The sequence below is a fragment of the Felis catus genome, chromosome F1 (assembly GCF_018350175.1).
Source record: "Felis catus isolate Fca126 chromosome F1, F.catus_Fca126_mat1.0, whole genome shotgun sequence".
Lineage (NCBI taxonomy): Eukaryota > Metazoa > Chordata > Mammalia > Carnivora > Felidae > Felis > Felis catus.
Window position 1 is genome coordinate 20,954,352 of NC_058384.1, and position 18,249 is coordinate 20,972,600.

General features: G+C 39.9%; 1 protein-coding gene across 5 annotated transcripts in view; it reads left to right on the forward strand.

Annotated features, from left to right (window-relative positions):
- AXDND1 (axonemal dynein light chain domain containing 1) overlaps window positions 1–18,249 on the forward strand; it is an 83,704-nt gene that overhangs the window by 29,943 nt on the left and 35,512 nt on the right. For all 5 annotated transcript variants that reach the window (XM_045048685.1, XM_045048682.1, XM_045048686.1 and 2 more), the window contains 3 exons: window positions 9,705–9,845; window positions 10,541–10,645; window positions 16,157–16,277. In XM_045048685.1, coding sequence (XP_044904620.1) covers window positions 9,705–9,845; window positions 10,541–10,645; window positions 16,157–16,277 — 367 coding nt within the window. The remainder of the gene's footprint in view (window positions 1–9,704; window positions 9,846–10,540; window positions 10,646–16,156; window positions 16,278–18,249) is intronic.

Genomic DNA, 18,249 nt, shown 5'->3' on the forward strand with positions numbered 1-18,249 from the left:
ACTTTTCTCTTGCTATTTTCTTTAAACTAGTTTGCTTTCTCTTTTTTTTAGATTTATTTTTATTTATTTATTTTAGAGAGAGAGAGAACACAGCTGGGAGAAAGGAAAATAAGGAGAGAGAATCTTTTTTTTAAATTTATGTTTATTTTTATTTATTTTGAGAGAGAGATAGAGAGCAAACAGGGGAGGGGCAAAGAGAGAGGGAGACAGAATCCCAAGCAGGCTCTGCACTGTCAGCACAGAGCTTGATATGGGGCTCAAACTCACAAACTGTGAGATCATGACCTGGGTCAAAGTTAAGAGTCAGACGCTCAACTGACTGAGCCACCCAGGTACCCCTTCTCTTGCTATTTTTAATATTCTCTCTTTATTTTCAGTTTTTGGAATTAAAATGCCATTAGGCATTAATATGTGCTTTGATGTGAACATCTTTGGGTTCATCTTGTTTGGGGCTGTCTATGTTTCCTGGACCTGGATGTTTGTTTCCTTTTTCAGATTAGGAAAATTTTCAACTATTATTTATTCAAATAAATTTTCTACCCCTTTCTTTCTCTCTTTTCCTTCTGAGACCCTATAATATGAATGGTTGTGTACTCAGTGTTGCTCTGGTGGTCCATTACCCTATCCTCATTTTAAAAATTCTTTTCTCTTTTTGCTGTTCACCTTAGATGATTTTCACTACCTTGTCTCTAGATCATTGACCCATTCTGTATCCTCTAATCTTTTTTTTTCTTTTTTGCATCCTCTAATCTGCTCTTGATTCCCTTTAGTGTATTTTTTATTTCAATTATTGTATTCTTCAGCTCTTATTGGTTCTTTCTTACATTTTCTATCTCTTTATTGAAATTCTTACTAAGTTCATCTACTCTTCTCTCAAGTTTGGTCAGTATCTTTATGATCATTACTTTGAACTCTTTATCAGGTAGGTTGCTTATCTGTTTCATTTAGTTCTTTTTCTGAGGTTTTGTCTTATTCTTTTATTTGGAACATATTCCTCTGTCTCATTATTTTGTCTAACTTACTATGTTTGCTTGTATGTATTAAGTAGGTCAGCTGTGTCTCCTGGCCTTGAAGAAGTGTCTTTGTGGGGCCCAGTAGCACATGGGGCCTGCTGGTCTCCCGAACCACATGATCCAGGGATGACCCGTGTGGACTATGTGTACCTTCTTGTTGTGATTGGGCCACAACTGCTGTGGGTGCACTGGTAGGTGGGGCTGGTCCCTGGCACGGCCAGCTCTGAGGCCCAGTTGGACTATTGTAGACATGGCGATGGGTGGGACTGGCTCTCCCTGGAGAAGGAGTCACTTTAAAGGAATGTCTGTGCTGGCTGAGGCTAGCTGCTGGGTGTGACAGAACAGTAGTTGCTTAGGAAGACACTTGTCAGGGTAAGCAGGTTGGGCAGGGTGGATCTGGAAGGGGAGGCTGGGATAGGTTCAGTGGCGCTAACAAGGTAGATGGAGGGTGCCAGAGCCGGCATCCCCCAGTGTCAGGCCATCTCACCTGAACGAGCGGGGAAAAAGGGTGCTTCCAGCACTTCTCTTCCTGGAGAAATTTCTTACAGACCCTTGTCCCTCTATCATATACCCTAAAATTTGTCAATAAATCTTTACTACATTCTAGGTGCTTTTCAAACTGCTGCCTTTGTGTTGGATCCTAGAGTAAGTGATATAATGTGGCAGCCCTTTAAGAACAGAGTCTCAGTTCCTATAACACTCTAGCTCTTCCAGAGTTAAACCCTGCTGATTTTCAAAGCCAGATGTTATGGGGGTTCATTTTGCCAGTGCAGATCCCAGGGCAGGAGTTGCCCAGTGTGGGGCTTGAAGCCCTTGCTCCTTGGTGAGGGGACTTATCACACTTGTGATATCCCGCCTGCCTGTGGGGCTCTGTACCAGGGTTAGTTCCTGATGGCATCTTTGCCCCTCCTACCTGTTTATTTTATTTTATTTTATTTTATTTTATTTTATTTTATTTATTTATTTATTTATTTATTTATTTAATTTGTTTCTATTTATTTATTTTAGAGGGGGGGGGAGGGGAGAGAGAGAAAACAAGCAGGGGAGGGGCAGAGAGAAAGAGAGGGAGACACAGAATCTGAAGCAGGCTCCAGGCTCCGAGCTGTGAACGCAGAGCCTAATGTGGGGCTGGAACCCATGAACCATGAGATCATGACTTGATCATGATCAAGCACCCCTGTGTGACTTTTTATTTATATCTTTAGCTGTGAAAGTTCTGTTCTGCTGCTTTTCTGGTCTTTCTCAGAGGAGGGTGGCACTGTATGCAGTTGCAGCCTTGGTATGTCTATGGGAGGATGTGAGTTCAGAATCTTCCTACTCTGCCATCTTACCCTCTTCACGCAGTGTTGTTATTTTTACTGGGGCAACCATGACTTTGGGTTTGGTAGTGAATACTGATTACCATCTCCCACTCCATTCTTAGCTTATTTTGTTTATTGTTTTTCTTTGTTGCCCCTAGAGATTTCTATTTTTTCCTGCAAACCCAATAATGCTTCAGAAAGTATGCTATGTCATGGATGTAGTTGTATTGTAATAAGAAGACCCTTCAGGGATGACTGGGTGGCTCAGTCAGTTAAGTGTTTGACTTTTGATTTCGGCTCAGGTTATGATCTCATGATGGTTCATGGGATTGAGCCCTGTGTTGGGTTCTGTATTGACAGTATAGAGTCTGCTTTGGATTCTCTCTCTCCTCTCTCTGTCCCTTCCCCTCTCATGTGCTCTGTCTCAAAATAAATAAACTTTTCTTTTTTTTTTTTAAAAGCAGACCTTTCAGACTATTTGGTTCCTCTATTTCAGGAGGAGAAGTCTTAAAGAAGGTGTTTTTTTTTTTTTTTAATTTTTTAAAATGTTTTTCTTTATTTTTGAGAGAGAGAGAGAGAGACAGAAACAGAGACAGACAGAACTAGTGAGGGATGGGCAGAGAGAGAGAGACACACACAGAATCTGAAGCAGGCTCCAGGCTCTGAGTTTTCAGAACAGAGCTTGATGCAGGGCTCAAACTCACAAATTGTGAGATCATGACCTGAGCTGAAGTTGGATGCTTAACCGACTAGGCCACCCAAGCACCCGAAGAAGGTGGTTTTTAAAATAGACACTTCCCTATGTGTGAACTGCATAAGGGTTTAAGCAACGGCTGCATAATTCTTTCTGTTATGGGTGAGAGATTAAATGGCCATTCCAACTGAAAGATATAACTCAGTGGTCTCAGGCTTAGGATATAACACCTAGGTCACTTTTTTTTTTTCAATATATGAAGTTTATCGTCAAATTGGTTTCCATACAACACCCAGTGTTCATCCCCAAAGGTGCCCTCCTCAATACCCATTACCCACCCTCCCCGCCCTCCCACCCCTGATCAACCCTCAGTTTGTTCTCAGTTTTTAAGAGTCTCTTATGCTTTGGCTCTCTTCCACTCTAACCTCTTTTTTTTTTTTTTTTCCTTCCCCTCCCCCATGGGTTTCTGTTAAGTTTCTCAGGATCCACATATGAGTGAAAACATATGGTATCTGTCTTTCTCTGTATGGCTTATTTCACTTAGCATCACACTCTCCAGTTCCATCCATGTTGCTACAAAGGGCCATACTTCATTCTTTCTCATTGCCACGTAGTATTCCATTGTGTATATAAACCACAATTTCTTTATCCATTCATCAGTTGATGGACATTTAGGTTCTTTCCATAATTTGGCTATTGTTGAGAGTGCTGCTATAAACATTGGGGTCCAAGTGCCCCTATGCATCAGTACTCCTGTATCCCTTGGGTAAATTCCTAGCAGTGCTATTGCTGGGTCATAGGGTAGGTCTGTTTTTAATTTTCTGAGGAACCTCCACACTGTTTTCCAGAGTGGCTGCGCCAATTTGCATTCCCACCAACAGTGCAAGAGGGTTCCCGTTTCTCCACATCCTCTCCAGCGTCTATAGTCTCCTGATTTGTTCATTTTGGCCACTCTGACTGGCGTGAGGTGATATCTGAGTGTGGTTTTGATTTGTATTTCCCTGATGAGGAGCGATGTTGAGCATCTTTTCATGTGCCTGTTGGCCATCTGGATGTCTTCTTTAGAGAAGTGTCTATTCATGTTTTCTGCCCATTTCTTCACTGGGTTATTTGTTTTTCGGGTGTGGAGTTTGGTGAGCTCTTTATAGATTTTGGATACTATCCCTTTGTCCTATATGTCATTTGCAAATATCTTTTCCCATTCCGTTGGTTGCCTTTTAGTTTTGTTGGTTGTTTCCTTTGCTGTGCAGAAGCTTTTTATCGTCATAAGGTCCCAGTAGTTCATTTTTGCTTTTAATTCCCTTGCCTTTGGGGATGTGTCAAGTAAGAAATTGCTACGGCTGAGGTCAGAGAGGTCTTTTCCTGCTTTCTCCTCTAGGGTTTTGATGGTTTCCTGTCTCACATTCAGGTCCTTTATCCATTTTGAGTTTATTTCTGTGAATGGTGTGAGAAAGTGGTCTAGTTTCAATCTTCTGCATGTTGCTGTCCAGTTCTCCCAGCACCATTTGTTAAAGAGACTATCTTTTATCCATTGGATGTTCTTTCCTGCTTTGTCAAAGATTAGTTGGCTATACATTTGTGGGTCTAGTTCTGGGATTTCTATTCTATTCCATTGGTCTATGTGTCTGTTTTTGTGCCAATACCATGCTGTCTTGATGATTACAGCTTTGTAGTAGAGGCTAAAGTCTGGGATTGTGATGCCTCCTGCTTTGGTCTTCTTCAAAATTACTTTGGCTATTCGGGGCCTTTTGTGGTTCCATATGAATTTTAGGATTGCTTGTTCTAGTTTCGAGAAGAATGCTGGTGCAATTTTGATTGGGATTGCGTTGAATGTGTAGATAGCTTTGGGTAGTATTGACATTTTGAAATATTTATTCTTCCAATCCATGAGCACGGAATGTTTTTCCATTTCTTTATATCTTCTTCAATGTCCTTCATAAGCTTTCTATAGTTTTCAGCATACAGATCTTTTACATCTTTGGTTAGATTTATCCCTAAGTATTTTATGCTTCTTGGTGCAATTGTGAATGGGATCAGTTTCTTTATTTGTCTTTCTGTTGCTTCATTATTAGTGTATAAGAATGCAACTGATTTCTGTACATTGATTTTGTAGCCTGAAACTTTGCTAAATTCATGTATCAGTTCTAGCAGACTTCTGGTGGAGTCTATCGGATTTTCCATGTATAATATCATGTCATCTGCAAAAAGTGAAAGCTAGACTTCATCTTTGCCAATTTTGATGCCTTTGATTTCCTTTTGTTGTCTGATTGCTGATGCTAGAACTTCCAACACTATGTTAAACAACAGTGGTGAGAGTGGACATCCCTGTCGTGTTCCTGATCTCAGGGAAAAACCTCTCAGTTTTTCCCCATTGAGGATGATGTTAGCTGTGGGCTTTTCATAAATGGCTTTTATGATCTTTAAGTATGTTCCTTCTATCCCGACTTTCTCGAGGGTTTTTATTAAGAAAGTTTGCTGAATTTTATCAAATGCCTTTTCTGCATTGATTGACAGGATCATATGGTTCTTATCTTTTCTTTTATTAATGTGATATATCACATTGATTGATTTGCGAATGTTGAACCAGCCCTGCATCCCAGGAATGAATCCCACTTGATCATGGTGAATGATTCTTTTTATATGCTGTTGAATTCGATTTGCTAGTATCTTATTGAGAATTTTTGCATCCATATTCATCAGGGATATTGGCCTGTCTCTGTCTGGTTTAGGAATCAAAGTAATACTGGCTTCATAGAATGAGTCTGGAAGTTTTCCTCCCCTTTCTATTTTTTGGAATAGCTTGAGAAGGATAGGTATTATCTCTGCTTTAAACGTCTGGTAGAACTCCCCTGGGAAGCCATCTGGTCCTGGACTCTTATTTGTTGGGAGATTTTTGATGACTGATTCAATTTCTTCACTGGTTATGGGTCTGTTCAAGCTTTCTATTTCCTCCTGATTAAGTTTTGGAAGGTGTGGGTGTTTAGGAATTTGTCCATTTCTTCCAGGTTGTCCAGTTTGTTGGCATATAATTTTTCATAGTATTCCCTGATAATTGCTTGTATCTCTGAGGGATTCGTTGTAATAATTCCATTTTCATTCATGATTTTATCTCTTTGGGTCATCTCCCTTTTCTTTTTGAGAAGCCTGGCTAGAGGTTTATCAATTTTGTTTATTTTTTCAAAAAACCAACTCTTGGTTTTGTTGATCTGCTCTACAGTTTTTTTAGATTCTATATTGTTTATTTATGCTCTGATCTTTATTATTTCTCTTCTTCTGCTGGATTTAGGCTGTCTTTGCTGCTCTGCTTCTATTTCCTTTAGGTGTGCTGTTAGATTTTGTATTTGGCATTTTTCTTGTTTCTTGAGATAGGCCTGGATTGCAATGTATTTTCCTTTCAGGACTGCCTTTGCTGCATCCCAAAGCGTTTGGATTGTTGTATTTTCATTTTCGTTTGTTTCCATATATTTTTTAATTTCTTCTCTAATTGCCTGGTTGACCCACTCATTCTGTAGTATGGTGTTCTTTAACCTCCATGGTTTTGGAGGTTTTCCAGACTTTTTCCTGTGGTTGATTTCAAGCTTCATAGCATTGTGGTCAGAAAGTATGCATGGTATGATTTCAATTCTTGTATACTTATAAAGGGCTGTTTTGTGACCCAGTATGTGATCTATCTTGGAGAATGTTCCATGTGCACTCGAGAAGAAAGTATATTCTGTTGCTTTGGGATGCAGAGTTCTAAATATATCTGTCAAGTCCATCTGATCCAATGTATCATTCAGGGCCCTTGTTTCTTTATTGACTGTGTGTCTAGATGATCTATTCATTTCTGTAAGTGGAGTGTTAAAGTCCCCTGCAATAACCACATTCTTATCAATAAGGTTGCTTATGTTTGTGAGTAATTGTTTTATATATTTGGGGGCTCCTGTATTCGGCGCATAGACATTTATAATTGTTAGCTCTTCCTGATGGATAGACCCTTTGATTATTATATAATGCCCTTCTTCATCTCTTGTTACAGCCTTTAATTTAAAGTCTAGTTTGTTTGATATAAGTATGGCTACTCCAGCTTTCTTTTGACTTCCAGTCGCATGATAAATAGTTCTCCATCCCCTCACTCTCAATCTGAAGGTGTCCTCAGGTCTAAAATGAGTCTCTTGTAGACAGCAAATAGATGGGTGGGTCTTGTTTTTTTATCCATTCTGATACCCTATGTCTTTTGGTTGGCACATTTAGTCCATTTACATTCAGTGTTATTATAGAAAGATATGGGTTTAGAGTCATTGTGATGTCTGTAGGTTTCATGCTTGTAGCGATGTCTCTGGTACTTTGTCTCACAGGATCCCCCTTAGGATCTCTTGTAGGGCTGGTTTAGTGGTGACGAATTCCTTCATTTTTTGTTTGTTTGGGAAGACCTTTATCTCTCCTTCTATTCTAAATGACAGACTTGCTGGATAAAGGATTCTCGGCTGCATATTTTTTCTGTTCATCACATGGAAGATCTCCTGCCAATCCTTTCTGGCCTGCTACGTTTCAGTAGAGAGATTGGTCACGAGTCTTATAGGTCTCCCTTTATATGGTAGAGCACGTTTATCTCTAGCTGCTTTCAGAATTTTCTCTTTATCCTTGTATTTTGCCAGTGTCACTATGATATGTCGTGCAGAAGATCGATTCAAGTTATGTCTGAAAGGAGTTCTCTGTGCCTCTTGGATTTCAGTGCCTTTTTCCTTCCCCAGATCCGGGAAGTTCTCAGCTATTATTTCTTCAATACACCTTCAGCACCTTTCCCTCTCTCTTCCTCCTCTGGAATACCAATTATGTGTATATTATTTCTCTTTAGTGCATCACTTAGTTCTCTAATTTTCCCCTCATACTCCTGGATTTTTTTATCTCTCTTTTTCTCAGCTTCTTCTTTTTCCATAATTTTATCTTCTAGTTCACCTATTCTCTCCTCTGCCTCTTCAGTCCGAGCCGTAGTTGTCTCCATTTTATTTTGCAACTCGTTGAAAGCATTTTTTAGCTCTCCTGGCTATTCCTTAGTCCTTTGTTCTGTGTAGCAAGAGATTCTCTGCTGTCCTTTATAGTGTTTTCAAGCCCAGCGATTAATTTTATGACTATTATTCTAAATTCACTTTCTGTTATATTGTTTAAATCATTTTTGATGACCGTTAGCTGTTGTTATTTCCTGGACGTTTTTCTGAGGGGAATTCTTCCGTTTAGTCATTTTGGATAGTCCCTGGAGTGGTGCGGGACTGTGGGGCACTTCCCCTGTGCTGTCCTGAATAACTTGCGTTGGTGGGCGGGCCGCAGTCAGACCTGATGTCTGCCCCCAGCCCAACGTTGGGGCCACAGTCAGACTGGTGTGTGCCTTCTCTTCCCCTCTCCTAGGGGCGGGATTCACTGTGGGGTGGCATGGGCCATCTGGGCTACTTGCACACTGCCAGGCTTGTGGTGCTGGGGATCTGGCGTATTAGCTGGGGTGGATCGGCAAGGTGCACGGGGGCAGGAGGAGCAACTCAGCTCGCTTTTCCTTCGGAGATCTGCTTCGGGAGGGGCCCTGCGGCACCAGGAGGGAGTCCGACCCGCCAGAGGGATGGATCTGCAGAAGCACAGCGTTGGGTGTTTGCGTGGTGCAAGCAAGTTCCCTGACAGGAACCGGTTCCCTTTGGGATTTTGGCTGGGGGATGGGCGAGGGAGACGGCGCTGGCGAGCGCTTTTGTTCCCCACCAAGCTGAGCTCTGTCATCTGGGGCTCAACGACTCTCCCTCCCGTTGTCCTCCAGCCCTCCCGTTCTCCAAGCAGAGCTGTTAGCTTATAACCTTCCAGATGTCAAGTCCCGCTTGCTGTTGGAACACACTTGTCTGGCCCCTCCACTTTTGCCAGCCAGATTCGGGGGCTCTGCTTGGCCGGTGGGCCGTCCCTCCGCCCCGGCTCCCTCCCGCCAGTCCGTGGAGCGCGCACCGCCTCGCCGCCCTTCCTACCCTCTTCCGTGGGCCTCTCGTCTGCACTTGGCTCCGGCGACTCCGTTCTGCTAATCCTCTGGCGGTTTTCTGGGTTATTTAGGCAGGTGTAGGTGGAATCTAAGTGATCGGCAGGACGCGCGGTGAGCCCAGTGTCCTCCTACGCCGCCATCTTCCCAGCTGTGCCTAGATCACTTTTAATATAAATAAAGATTGCTCAGCATGGTATTTGAAATTTATCATTTGTAATCCTTCCAAATATTTGGTTTCATTCAAAACTGAAAGAAATGACTTCTTTGTATTTAAGGTCTTTGTTCATTTTTAAACAGTTGGTATATTTTTACATTTACCCAAGTTGAGAAAAGTGGTTTTATTCATGAATTCAACTATTTATAAAAACTCCATTGTATATAAATTCATAAGACATGGTTTTTATCCTCATAGAGTTTATAATTTAGAAGAAAAAATAAAAGAAGTCCTCATTTTGTTTTATGTCTCAGACAGTATGTTCCACACAATTATGAGTCTGGTTAAAGTCCTCCACAATTCATTTACTTGTGTGAGCATGGCAGGAAAACACAGGTTAGATCTCTTTCTTTTCCTATCTTGTTCTTTTCACATATCTTTTATGAGTGTCTGCCTGTTTCTTTCCCTAACATTACTTTCTCTCTCACATATTTTCTGGCTTTTTTTTCCTTTTCTTTTCTATGATACCTTGTTTTCTTTCTGTCTCATGCAGAGAGCGGTATGTACAAATGCTTGACCAAATTGCCCGGCAGATGATTGACTTCTACAAAGACATGGTAACTCAGCGAATAATGGACCAGCGCATTTTGGAAGAATTGTACAATTTTAAGAATGTTACTGAAGAACTGACCAGGTAAAATCTGTGATTATCTTAAACACAAAACACAGGCCAAAACCATGTCTTTAAAGAGAATAAAAAATGGGGGAAGTAGAATGGTTAAAAGTGAGGACTCTTTTTTTTTCTTTTGTGGGGTTTAGGAAGAGAACGGAGAGGACTGGATGTAGATGTAGAGACATGGGTTACAAAGGTTAACGCAAAACTAGGGCTATGCGTGTGTTTGATAGGGAAAAGACTCCTGTTCTCCTTCCAGGCCTGAGATGTTGAGATCTTAATCATGTTTACAGACAGTGCCATGATTACAGATGATAAGGTTTAAATCCCAAAGAGGAGGATAGGCATTAAGTAGCAGTCAAGGTTAGTGATCATCTAAGCTTGTGTCAAGATGATTAGTGGCAAGAACGAAAAAGATAAGATAGGCATGTCAGAAGGTAGAACGGAGCAGCCTGGTGGCCTGGCCTGTTAGCGTCTGCCTTCTCTCCATTCTGGAGGATCTCCCACATCATCTCTCTGCCCTTTCTAGCCAACCTGATTCCATTGCCAAACCTGCCCGAATTCCATCGAAATGTATGCTAGATTTCTTGATTTGGTTTCTAAGGGGTGAAAACTAGGGAGAGATGTACACATAACTGAGAAGATTCCTGAGTATACAAATCCGATTTCCTGGAACTCTTCAACTATGAATGTAAACTTTCTTTGCTTTATTTCAGGGAGCTGTGTCTGGTTCGGGCACATGATATGAAATTAACAAAGGAAGCAGAGAAGGCCCACAGGGATTTGGCACAAGCTCTCTTAGATGCTGAAAAGAATGCTAAGTGAGTTACCAAATGTTAACCATTATGTCATCAGGCCTCACAGCTTATTTGAAGGAACAAAATTTTATAGAAACATTTGAAGTTTTTTATTACAGCAGTGCCGGGAGGGATTAATATATGTAAGGAACTTTTATATATATTAACCCCTCCAGGCACCACTTAATACACATCTTGTAAATGTCTTCCTGTGTGAGTTTTCCGGGGCATATCCCTAGAAGTGGAATTGCTAGGTCACAGGCTACGCACAGCCTTGTCTTGCTAAATGTTGCCAAATGCCGTATAAAGTAGTTGTGCCAGTGCACCTTCCTGTCGGTGTAGGAGATTTTCCTTTTGTCCGTATTTTTTTTCAGTCTGATGAGTATGAATAAGTGTCTGGTTTCCGTTTTGTTTGCCACTAATTTTCCTAATTAGTAGTGTGAGTCCTGTTCTTTTTTTTTTAGATTTAAATGAATCTACTACCATCTTAGTGTTTTATCCTCTTTCTGGGGTTAGCAAACTTTTTCCGTGAAGGGTCAGATGGCGAGATACGGTTTCTGATGCAACTATGCAATCCACTCTGCCTTTGTAATGTGCACCACCATGGTGAAAAGGCAGGCAAGGACGATGCCAGGACATGGCTGTGTTCCAATAAAACCGTTTACTGACACTGAAATTTGAATGAAAAGAAAACATTTTCACGTGTCACGAAATACCATTTTTCTATTGCTTCTTTAACCATTAAACGTATAAAAAGTAAAATAGGTAAAAAATTAAAAATCTGAAATTCTTTGCTTATGTTCTATGCAAAACACAAGTGGTGAGCTGTCTCTAACCCACAGGCTCTAGTTTGTTGAACCTGATAATTATCATTATCAAATGATAATTTGCGTTTTTAGTTTTTCTTATTTAACCGATTAAAAAGTAATATTATTATACTATCATAGAAGCAGTATTGTGCCCTGTAAGTCTCAATTCTCATTTAACCTGACCAGCTGCTCTTACTTAAAACAGTGTCTTTCAGTAGGTTACACTCTCCTAGTTTTCCTCTGCTTTACTATCTGCTCCTTCTTACTGATACCCCTTGCAGGTTCCTTTTCATCTCACCAATTTCCAACTGGCAAAGTGCTTGTTCCTTATTCTGTGGATCTTTTCTGTGTCCATATTTGCTTCCTAAATTACTCTCTTCATTTTCCTCGCTTCCAACGCCATCACCTGTATATACTCAGCTCACAAATATGTATCCGCACCTTCACCCTTCTTCGCAAATCTGCACCCCTAGTTTCATTCTTTCTCCTCCTTGAATTCCAGACTTACGTATTCGACAGACTTAACACTCTGCTTAGATGCCTAATGTCCCCAACGTGTTCTTTCCCTCAAACCGACTCCTTCCACATTCTTTTCTCATTTCAGTTAATGGCAACTCCATCCTTCCAGTTTCTGGGGCCAAAATGCTTGGAGTCATTCTCTGTCCCTTTCTTTTTCTCACATCTCACACCTCTCTAGCGGCACATCCTACCTCCTTTCATGATCTGTGCTGACCCCTCACCTCTTTCGTTTGTGCTGTCTGCATGCCTTGCCTGGGGTGTTGCGGGGACCTCTGAATCTCCTTTTTACATCTGCTGTAGTAAGCCCACCACTGTGGGCCTTTCTCCACATTCCAGCCAGTACTGTTGTCAAAAACCAACTTCTGTGTTCTGTAGCCGAAATATAACTTGAAGACAAAGTTTGGGGATAAAGAGGACCGAGTTTTATTACTTTAAGGCAAAGGAGGTTAGAGCAGGCTACTGCCTTCAAAACTGTAGACCTGCCCGGGCTAAAAGGCTGATCTGGGTGGTTTCGCTAGGAATCTGGTACGTGCTGCCAGCCACGTTCCTCATGCCTTCAAGGTGATCTCATGACTAGTGCTGGTGCGGGCCATCTGAGACTTGTGACTAAGTATCAGCGTCGATACCAAGTTCTTGGGACAAAGGATTCTACAGAAAAATAAGTGAAGGGAAAGAGAAGGCTTCAAGAATGAGGAAGAGAAAATTTTGTTCAGCTTGAAGTCAAACCTTGCCGAAGCATTAGTGCATCCATCTGAATTTCCATCCATCTTTACATTTCTATGTGGTGTCAGTATTATCTATTAAAATTTGACTCAAATAGAATAATGTCATTTCTCTGCTCGAAATTCTGCAGTGGCTCCCCATCTTAGAGTAAAAGGCCACATTTTAAAAACATGGCTTACAAGACTCATCCAACCAGAATTTCTCTGACTTCTACTTTATTTCAGACATGTTGCCTTTGTGCTGTTCTTGAACATACCAGACAGACTCCCCCCTTGGGTCCTGGAACTCTCTTTCCCAGAGAGCTCCGTAGCTTCCTCCTTCCTTCCTTCAGACCTTGTTCCTCCTCCACCCCCCCACCCCCCCATTTAAAACTGAGAGCATTTTGTGCTCTCAATCCCCCTCTCCCTGATTTATTTTTATCTATTGCACTATCACTACTTAATATCTTTTCCTTTTTTCTTTATTATCTTTTCCAAATAAACTTTGTAAGGGCAAAGATTTTGTTTTTGTTTTATTTTGTTTATTTTATTTTATTTTTTTATTATTTTATTTTTTTAATTTTTTTTCAACGTTTTTTATTTATTTTTGGACAGAGAGAGACAGAGCATGAACGGGGGAGGGGCTGAGAGAGAGAGAGACACAGAATCGGAAACAGGCTCCAGGCTCTAGGCTCTGAGCCATCAGCCCAGAGTCCGACGCGGGGCTCGAACCCACCGACCGCGAGATCGTGACCTGGCTGAAGTCGGATGCTTAACCGACTGCGCCACCCAGGCGCCCCTGTTTTATTTTGTTTAGTTTTAAAAAAAAAATTTTTTTTTTCAACGTTTATTTATTTTTGGAACAGAGAGAGACAGAGCATGAACGGGGGAGGGGCAGAGAGAGAGGGAGACACAGAATCGGAAACAGGCTCCAGGCTCTGAGCCATCAGCCCAGAGCCTGACGCCGGGCTCGAACTCACGGACCGCGAGATCGTGACCTGGCTGAAGTCGGATGCTTAACCGACTGCGCCACCCAGGCGCCCCTATTTTGTTTAGTTTTGAACAGCACCTGGCATTTTGTAGGCGCTAAACAGATGTTTGTTGAGTGAATTTAAAAAATAAGCTAGAACTTCCTTTGTGCTAATGTTCATTATAGGAGCAAAATATCTAAAACCAGAGAGAAAGGGAAGGAGAAGGATAAAGAAATCTCATTTTCTTTAAAAATTGATGGTTCTGGGGCGTCTGGGTGGCTCAGTCGGTTGGGCAGCCAACTTCGGCCCAGGTCGTGATCTTGCGGTCCGTGGGTTCGAGCCCCGCATCGGGCTCTGGCCTGATAGCTCAGAGCCTGGAGCCTGCTTCCAATTCTGTGTCTCCCTCTCTCTCTGACCCTCCCCCCGTTCATGCTCTGTCTCTCTCTGTCTCAAAAATAAATAAATGTTAAAAAAAATTAAAAAAAAAAATTGATGGTTCTGAAGTGGGACTTTTTTTTGTGGTTAGAAATTTTTAGTAATACTTTTTTTAAAATAATAACCATTTTATTGAAAATTAGGAAAAACAAACACATAAATAAGGAAATAAGTATCCATAATTTGTTCTCTGAGTTAAATCACTATTAATATTTTGATATATTTTCTTTTTTCTATTTCTATGTATTTTTTATATAAATGAGATCAAAATGGGTATATAATTTTATCATTTGGGTTTCTCATGTTACAACATGAAAAGTTTTCCCACGTACCAAAGTATTAAGAACAGGATCTTTAATTAGCTGTATCATATTTTCATCACAGAGCCATTTATTTGGCCAATCCCTTGTTGTTGGACATTGAGGTTATTTCTGAATTTTTTTCGTTTGCTATTTTAAACAAGGGTCATTAGTTACCTTTTCAAAATCAGTGTCTAACTTTCAGACAGTAACGTGCATAAATCTTAAGGGGATATAACTTGTTGAATCTTCATATATATATTCCCCTGTGTGACACCTAGGGTGATTAATTTTTCTTACTTACTTTGAACAAGTGAAAGTCTCCAAACAGAGAGGGCTTTCAAGAACTGTTGCTGGTAGTTCCTGGCTTTCATCAAAATTAGAAGAATTCTATGTCATTGGCCTTTAATTCTTGTAGCAAAGTTAATATCCCATAGCAGGTAGTGTCTCAAATGGCTTGTGAAATGCTATCCGTTTACAACTTCTGTGTTTGCATTTAATCTCACAAGTGCTTTTAATCCCAATTTAATTGTAAACTTCAGTGTAAGTTTGGAAGGAAAAGTTATGTTCTGGTAAACATGAAGAAAAAATAGTTAAGAAAAAGGTACTTAACTTGAGTATACTTAATCTTTTGGTTGGTTGGTACAGAATTTCTTTAAACCTTATATTAATTATATATAATTTAAAAGTATAGTGGCTCATAATTACTGGGCTTTGTGTTTTAAAATTTTTTTTTAATGTTTATTTATTTTTGAGAGACAGAGAGAGACAGAGAGCGAGCAGTGGAGGGGCAGAGAGAGGGGGAGACACAGAATCTGAAGCAGGCTCCAGCCTCTGAGCTGCCAGCACAGAGCCCGTGGTGGGGCTCTAATCCACGAGCCGTGAGATCATGACCTGAGCCAAAGTCGGACGCTTAACCAACTGAACCACCCAGGCACCCCTGGGCTTTGTGTTTTTAATGAAGAAGCCTGATTCAGGGTGCCTGGGTGGCTCAGTCACTTAAGCATCAGACTATTGATGTCAACTCAGGTACTGATCTCATGGTCGTCAGATCAAGCCCTGTGTCAAATTGGGCTCCGAGCTGTGCGTGGAGACTGCTTAAGATTCTCTCTCTCCCTATGCTCCTCCCCCACTTGCATGCGTGTGTGCATGTACACGTGGTCTCTCTCTCTCAAAAAAAGAATTCTAATTCTATTCTGTATCCTGAGTTTTTAAATGAGATATAGCATTGTTATTCTGTTGGAATACCATGTTGTGAAAATTCTAGCAAATAAACAATATGAAGAAAAGTGTTTAGAGCAGGTAAAAGTATGTTGAATTTTTTACTTTAAGACTTTTATAAGCTTTATAAGTGAAATGTGACTATTTTTTCTTCTATTTCACTGTATATTAGTGTTATTAATGTATCCAGCAATTATACCATAATTACTTTATGATGAGTTTTAAAGGAACAAATTGTCTATTTTAGAACAAAGTTGTTCATTTTATTAAAAAAATTTTTTAAAGTTTATTCATTTATTTTGAGAGAGAGACAGCATGCATGGGGGAGGGACAGAGAAAGAGGGAGAGAGAGACTCCCAAGGAGGCTCCTCGCTGTCAGCACAGAGCCCGACATGGGGCTCAAACTCACAAACCATGAGATTGTGACCTGAGCTGAAATCAAGAGTCAGGTGCTTAACCGACTGATCTACCCACATGCCCCCAAAGTTGTTTTTTTTTTAATGCCCACCATCATAACAATTATTCAATAAATGTGAATTCTCAAAAACAAAGTCTGTATATATTTTTTAATTTTTTTTAGGATTGTAGAAGAATACCATGACTTATACACATTGCAAAGAGGAAGGATGGAGTGTGATATTAAACAGTTAATGTCAGAAAGAGATGTCTGGAGCTCAGCCACATATGAATTGGCCCTAAAGGTTGGTTCATCTGGAATCATAACTCAGACTTCTTTTTTGCTGGATCAGTTTTGCTTTACCATTTTTTTTTTTTTGCTTTACCATTTTTAATAATCTAGACAAAATTTAAAAAATGAAGATGTGTATTTAATTTATGAATAATGTGGCTATGATTGATGGGCCTTGAGAAAGGAAAGTTACATTTTTTTCTTTTGTTTCTTCTCTATTGAGTACCTGGCTATTGCCCAGTTAAGGGCTCTTTTTCTCACCAGAATCTAAGAAGTATAAGGAAGAATACTTTTTCTATTGTTTGTGAGCATGTTAAAATTTTCAACTTCTGCTTATACTAATTATAAACTAGGAAGTGTTATTTATACTTTTTCACACAGTGTAACCATATTAGGATTATATCACTTTGGTTCTATTACCTTGGCATCTAAGATGACAAATGAATTGAAATATGGCAGTCTGTAGGTCATTACTGTAATACTTTAGGCAAGTACCAAACATCTGGGACTTGTGTTTACTAAGTATTAACCAGAAATTATGACCCTCAACATATTCACACTTTTGTCTCATTTTCCTCTGGAATGGTCAGACCTCATCTAGTATACAATGTTTCATCCTATTGCAGAATTTTTAAATGACATGTCAAGAAGAAACAATCATGACAGTAAATATATAAGAATATATAAATCAGGGAGCTAGGCATGTTCAGTAGGAATAAAGAAGACAAGTGAGTTTCTTCACTCTAGTAGTATTTAAACAATAGAGAACTGACCCCTTGTAGTGGCTTCTGTGGAAAAATACCTTGAATTGGTGGAGGCTTTGTGTTAGCTCATCCCTAAAGCCCCTCCCAACAGGAAATGACAGCTAGAATGTCACCTTCCTGAAAATAACGACTTTGTCTCTTTTGTTTGTGTCTGGATGCACAGTGTCTAGAAACAGTCACTCATTGAATGACTGTATAATTGGTTCCGTATACCAGTGGTTCTCAAAGTATGGTCCAAGGACACCCTGCGCCCCCTCCCCGCCTCACCAGGGATCCCTGAGACCCTTCCATGAGGTGAAAACTAGTTTCTTCATTATACTAAGAAGTTATTTGCCTTTTTCAGTCTCCTTTGCACACGAGTTACATTGGCTTTACAATGGGATATTACAGCCGACTGAATGCAGAAGTAAATATGAAAATCCAGCTCTATTAAGGCAGACATTAAAGAGATTTGTAAAAAAGTAGAACAATGATGTTCCTTTCATTATTTTTTTTGTTTTAGAAAATATAGTTGTTTTTTCATAAAAATACTATTTATGTTAACATATAATGGATTTATTGTTATGTTTAAGTGAATTAACAAATACGTATTTTATTTTTAAAATTTTTTTATTTTATTTTTAACTCATTTTATTTTTTATTTTTTTAAATTTCCATCCAAATTAGTTAGCATATAGTGCAACAATGATTTCAGGAGTAGATTCCTTAATGCCCCTTACCCCTTATCCATTTAGCCCATGCCCCCTCCCACAACCCCTCCAGTAACACTCAGTTTGTTCTCCATATTTAAGAGTCTCTTCTGTTTTGTCCCCCTCCCTGTTTTTATATTATTTTTGTTTCCCTTCCCTTATGGTCATCTGTTTTGTCTCTTAAAGTCCTCATGTGAGTGAAGTCATGTGATTTTTGTCTTTCTCTGACTAATTTTACTTCACAAAATACATTCCAGTTCCATCCACGTAGTTGCAAATGGCAAGATTTCATTCTTTTTGATTGCCAAGGAATACTCCATTGTGTGTGTATATATATATATGTGTGTATATATATATGTATATATATATATATGTATATATATGTGTATATATATATATATGTATATATATATACACCACATCTTCTTTATCCATTCATCCATCGATGGACATTTGGGCTCTTTCCATACTTTGGCTATTGTTGATAGTGCTGCTGTAAACATGGGGGTGCACGTGTCCCTTCGAAATAGCA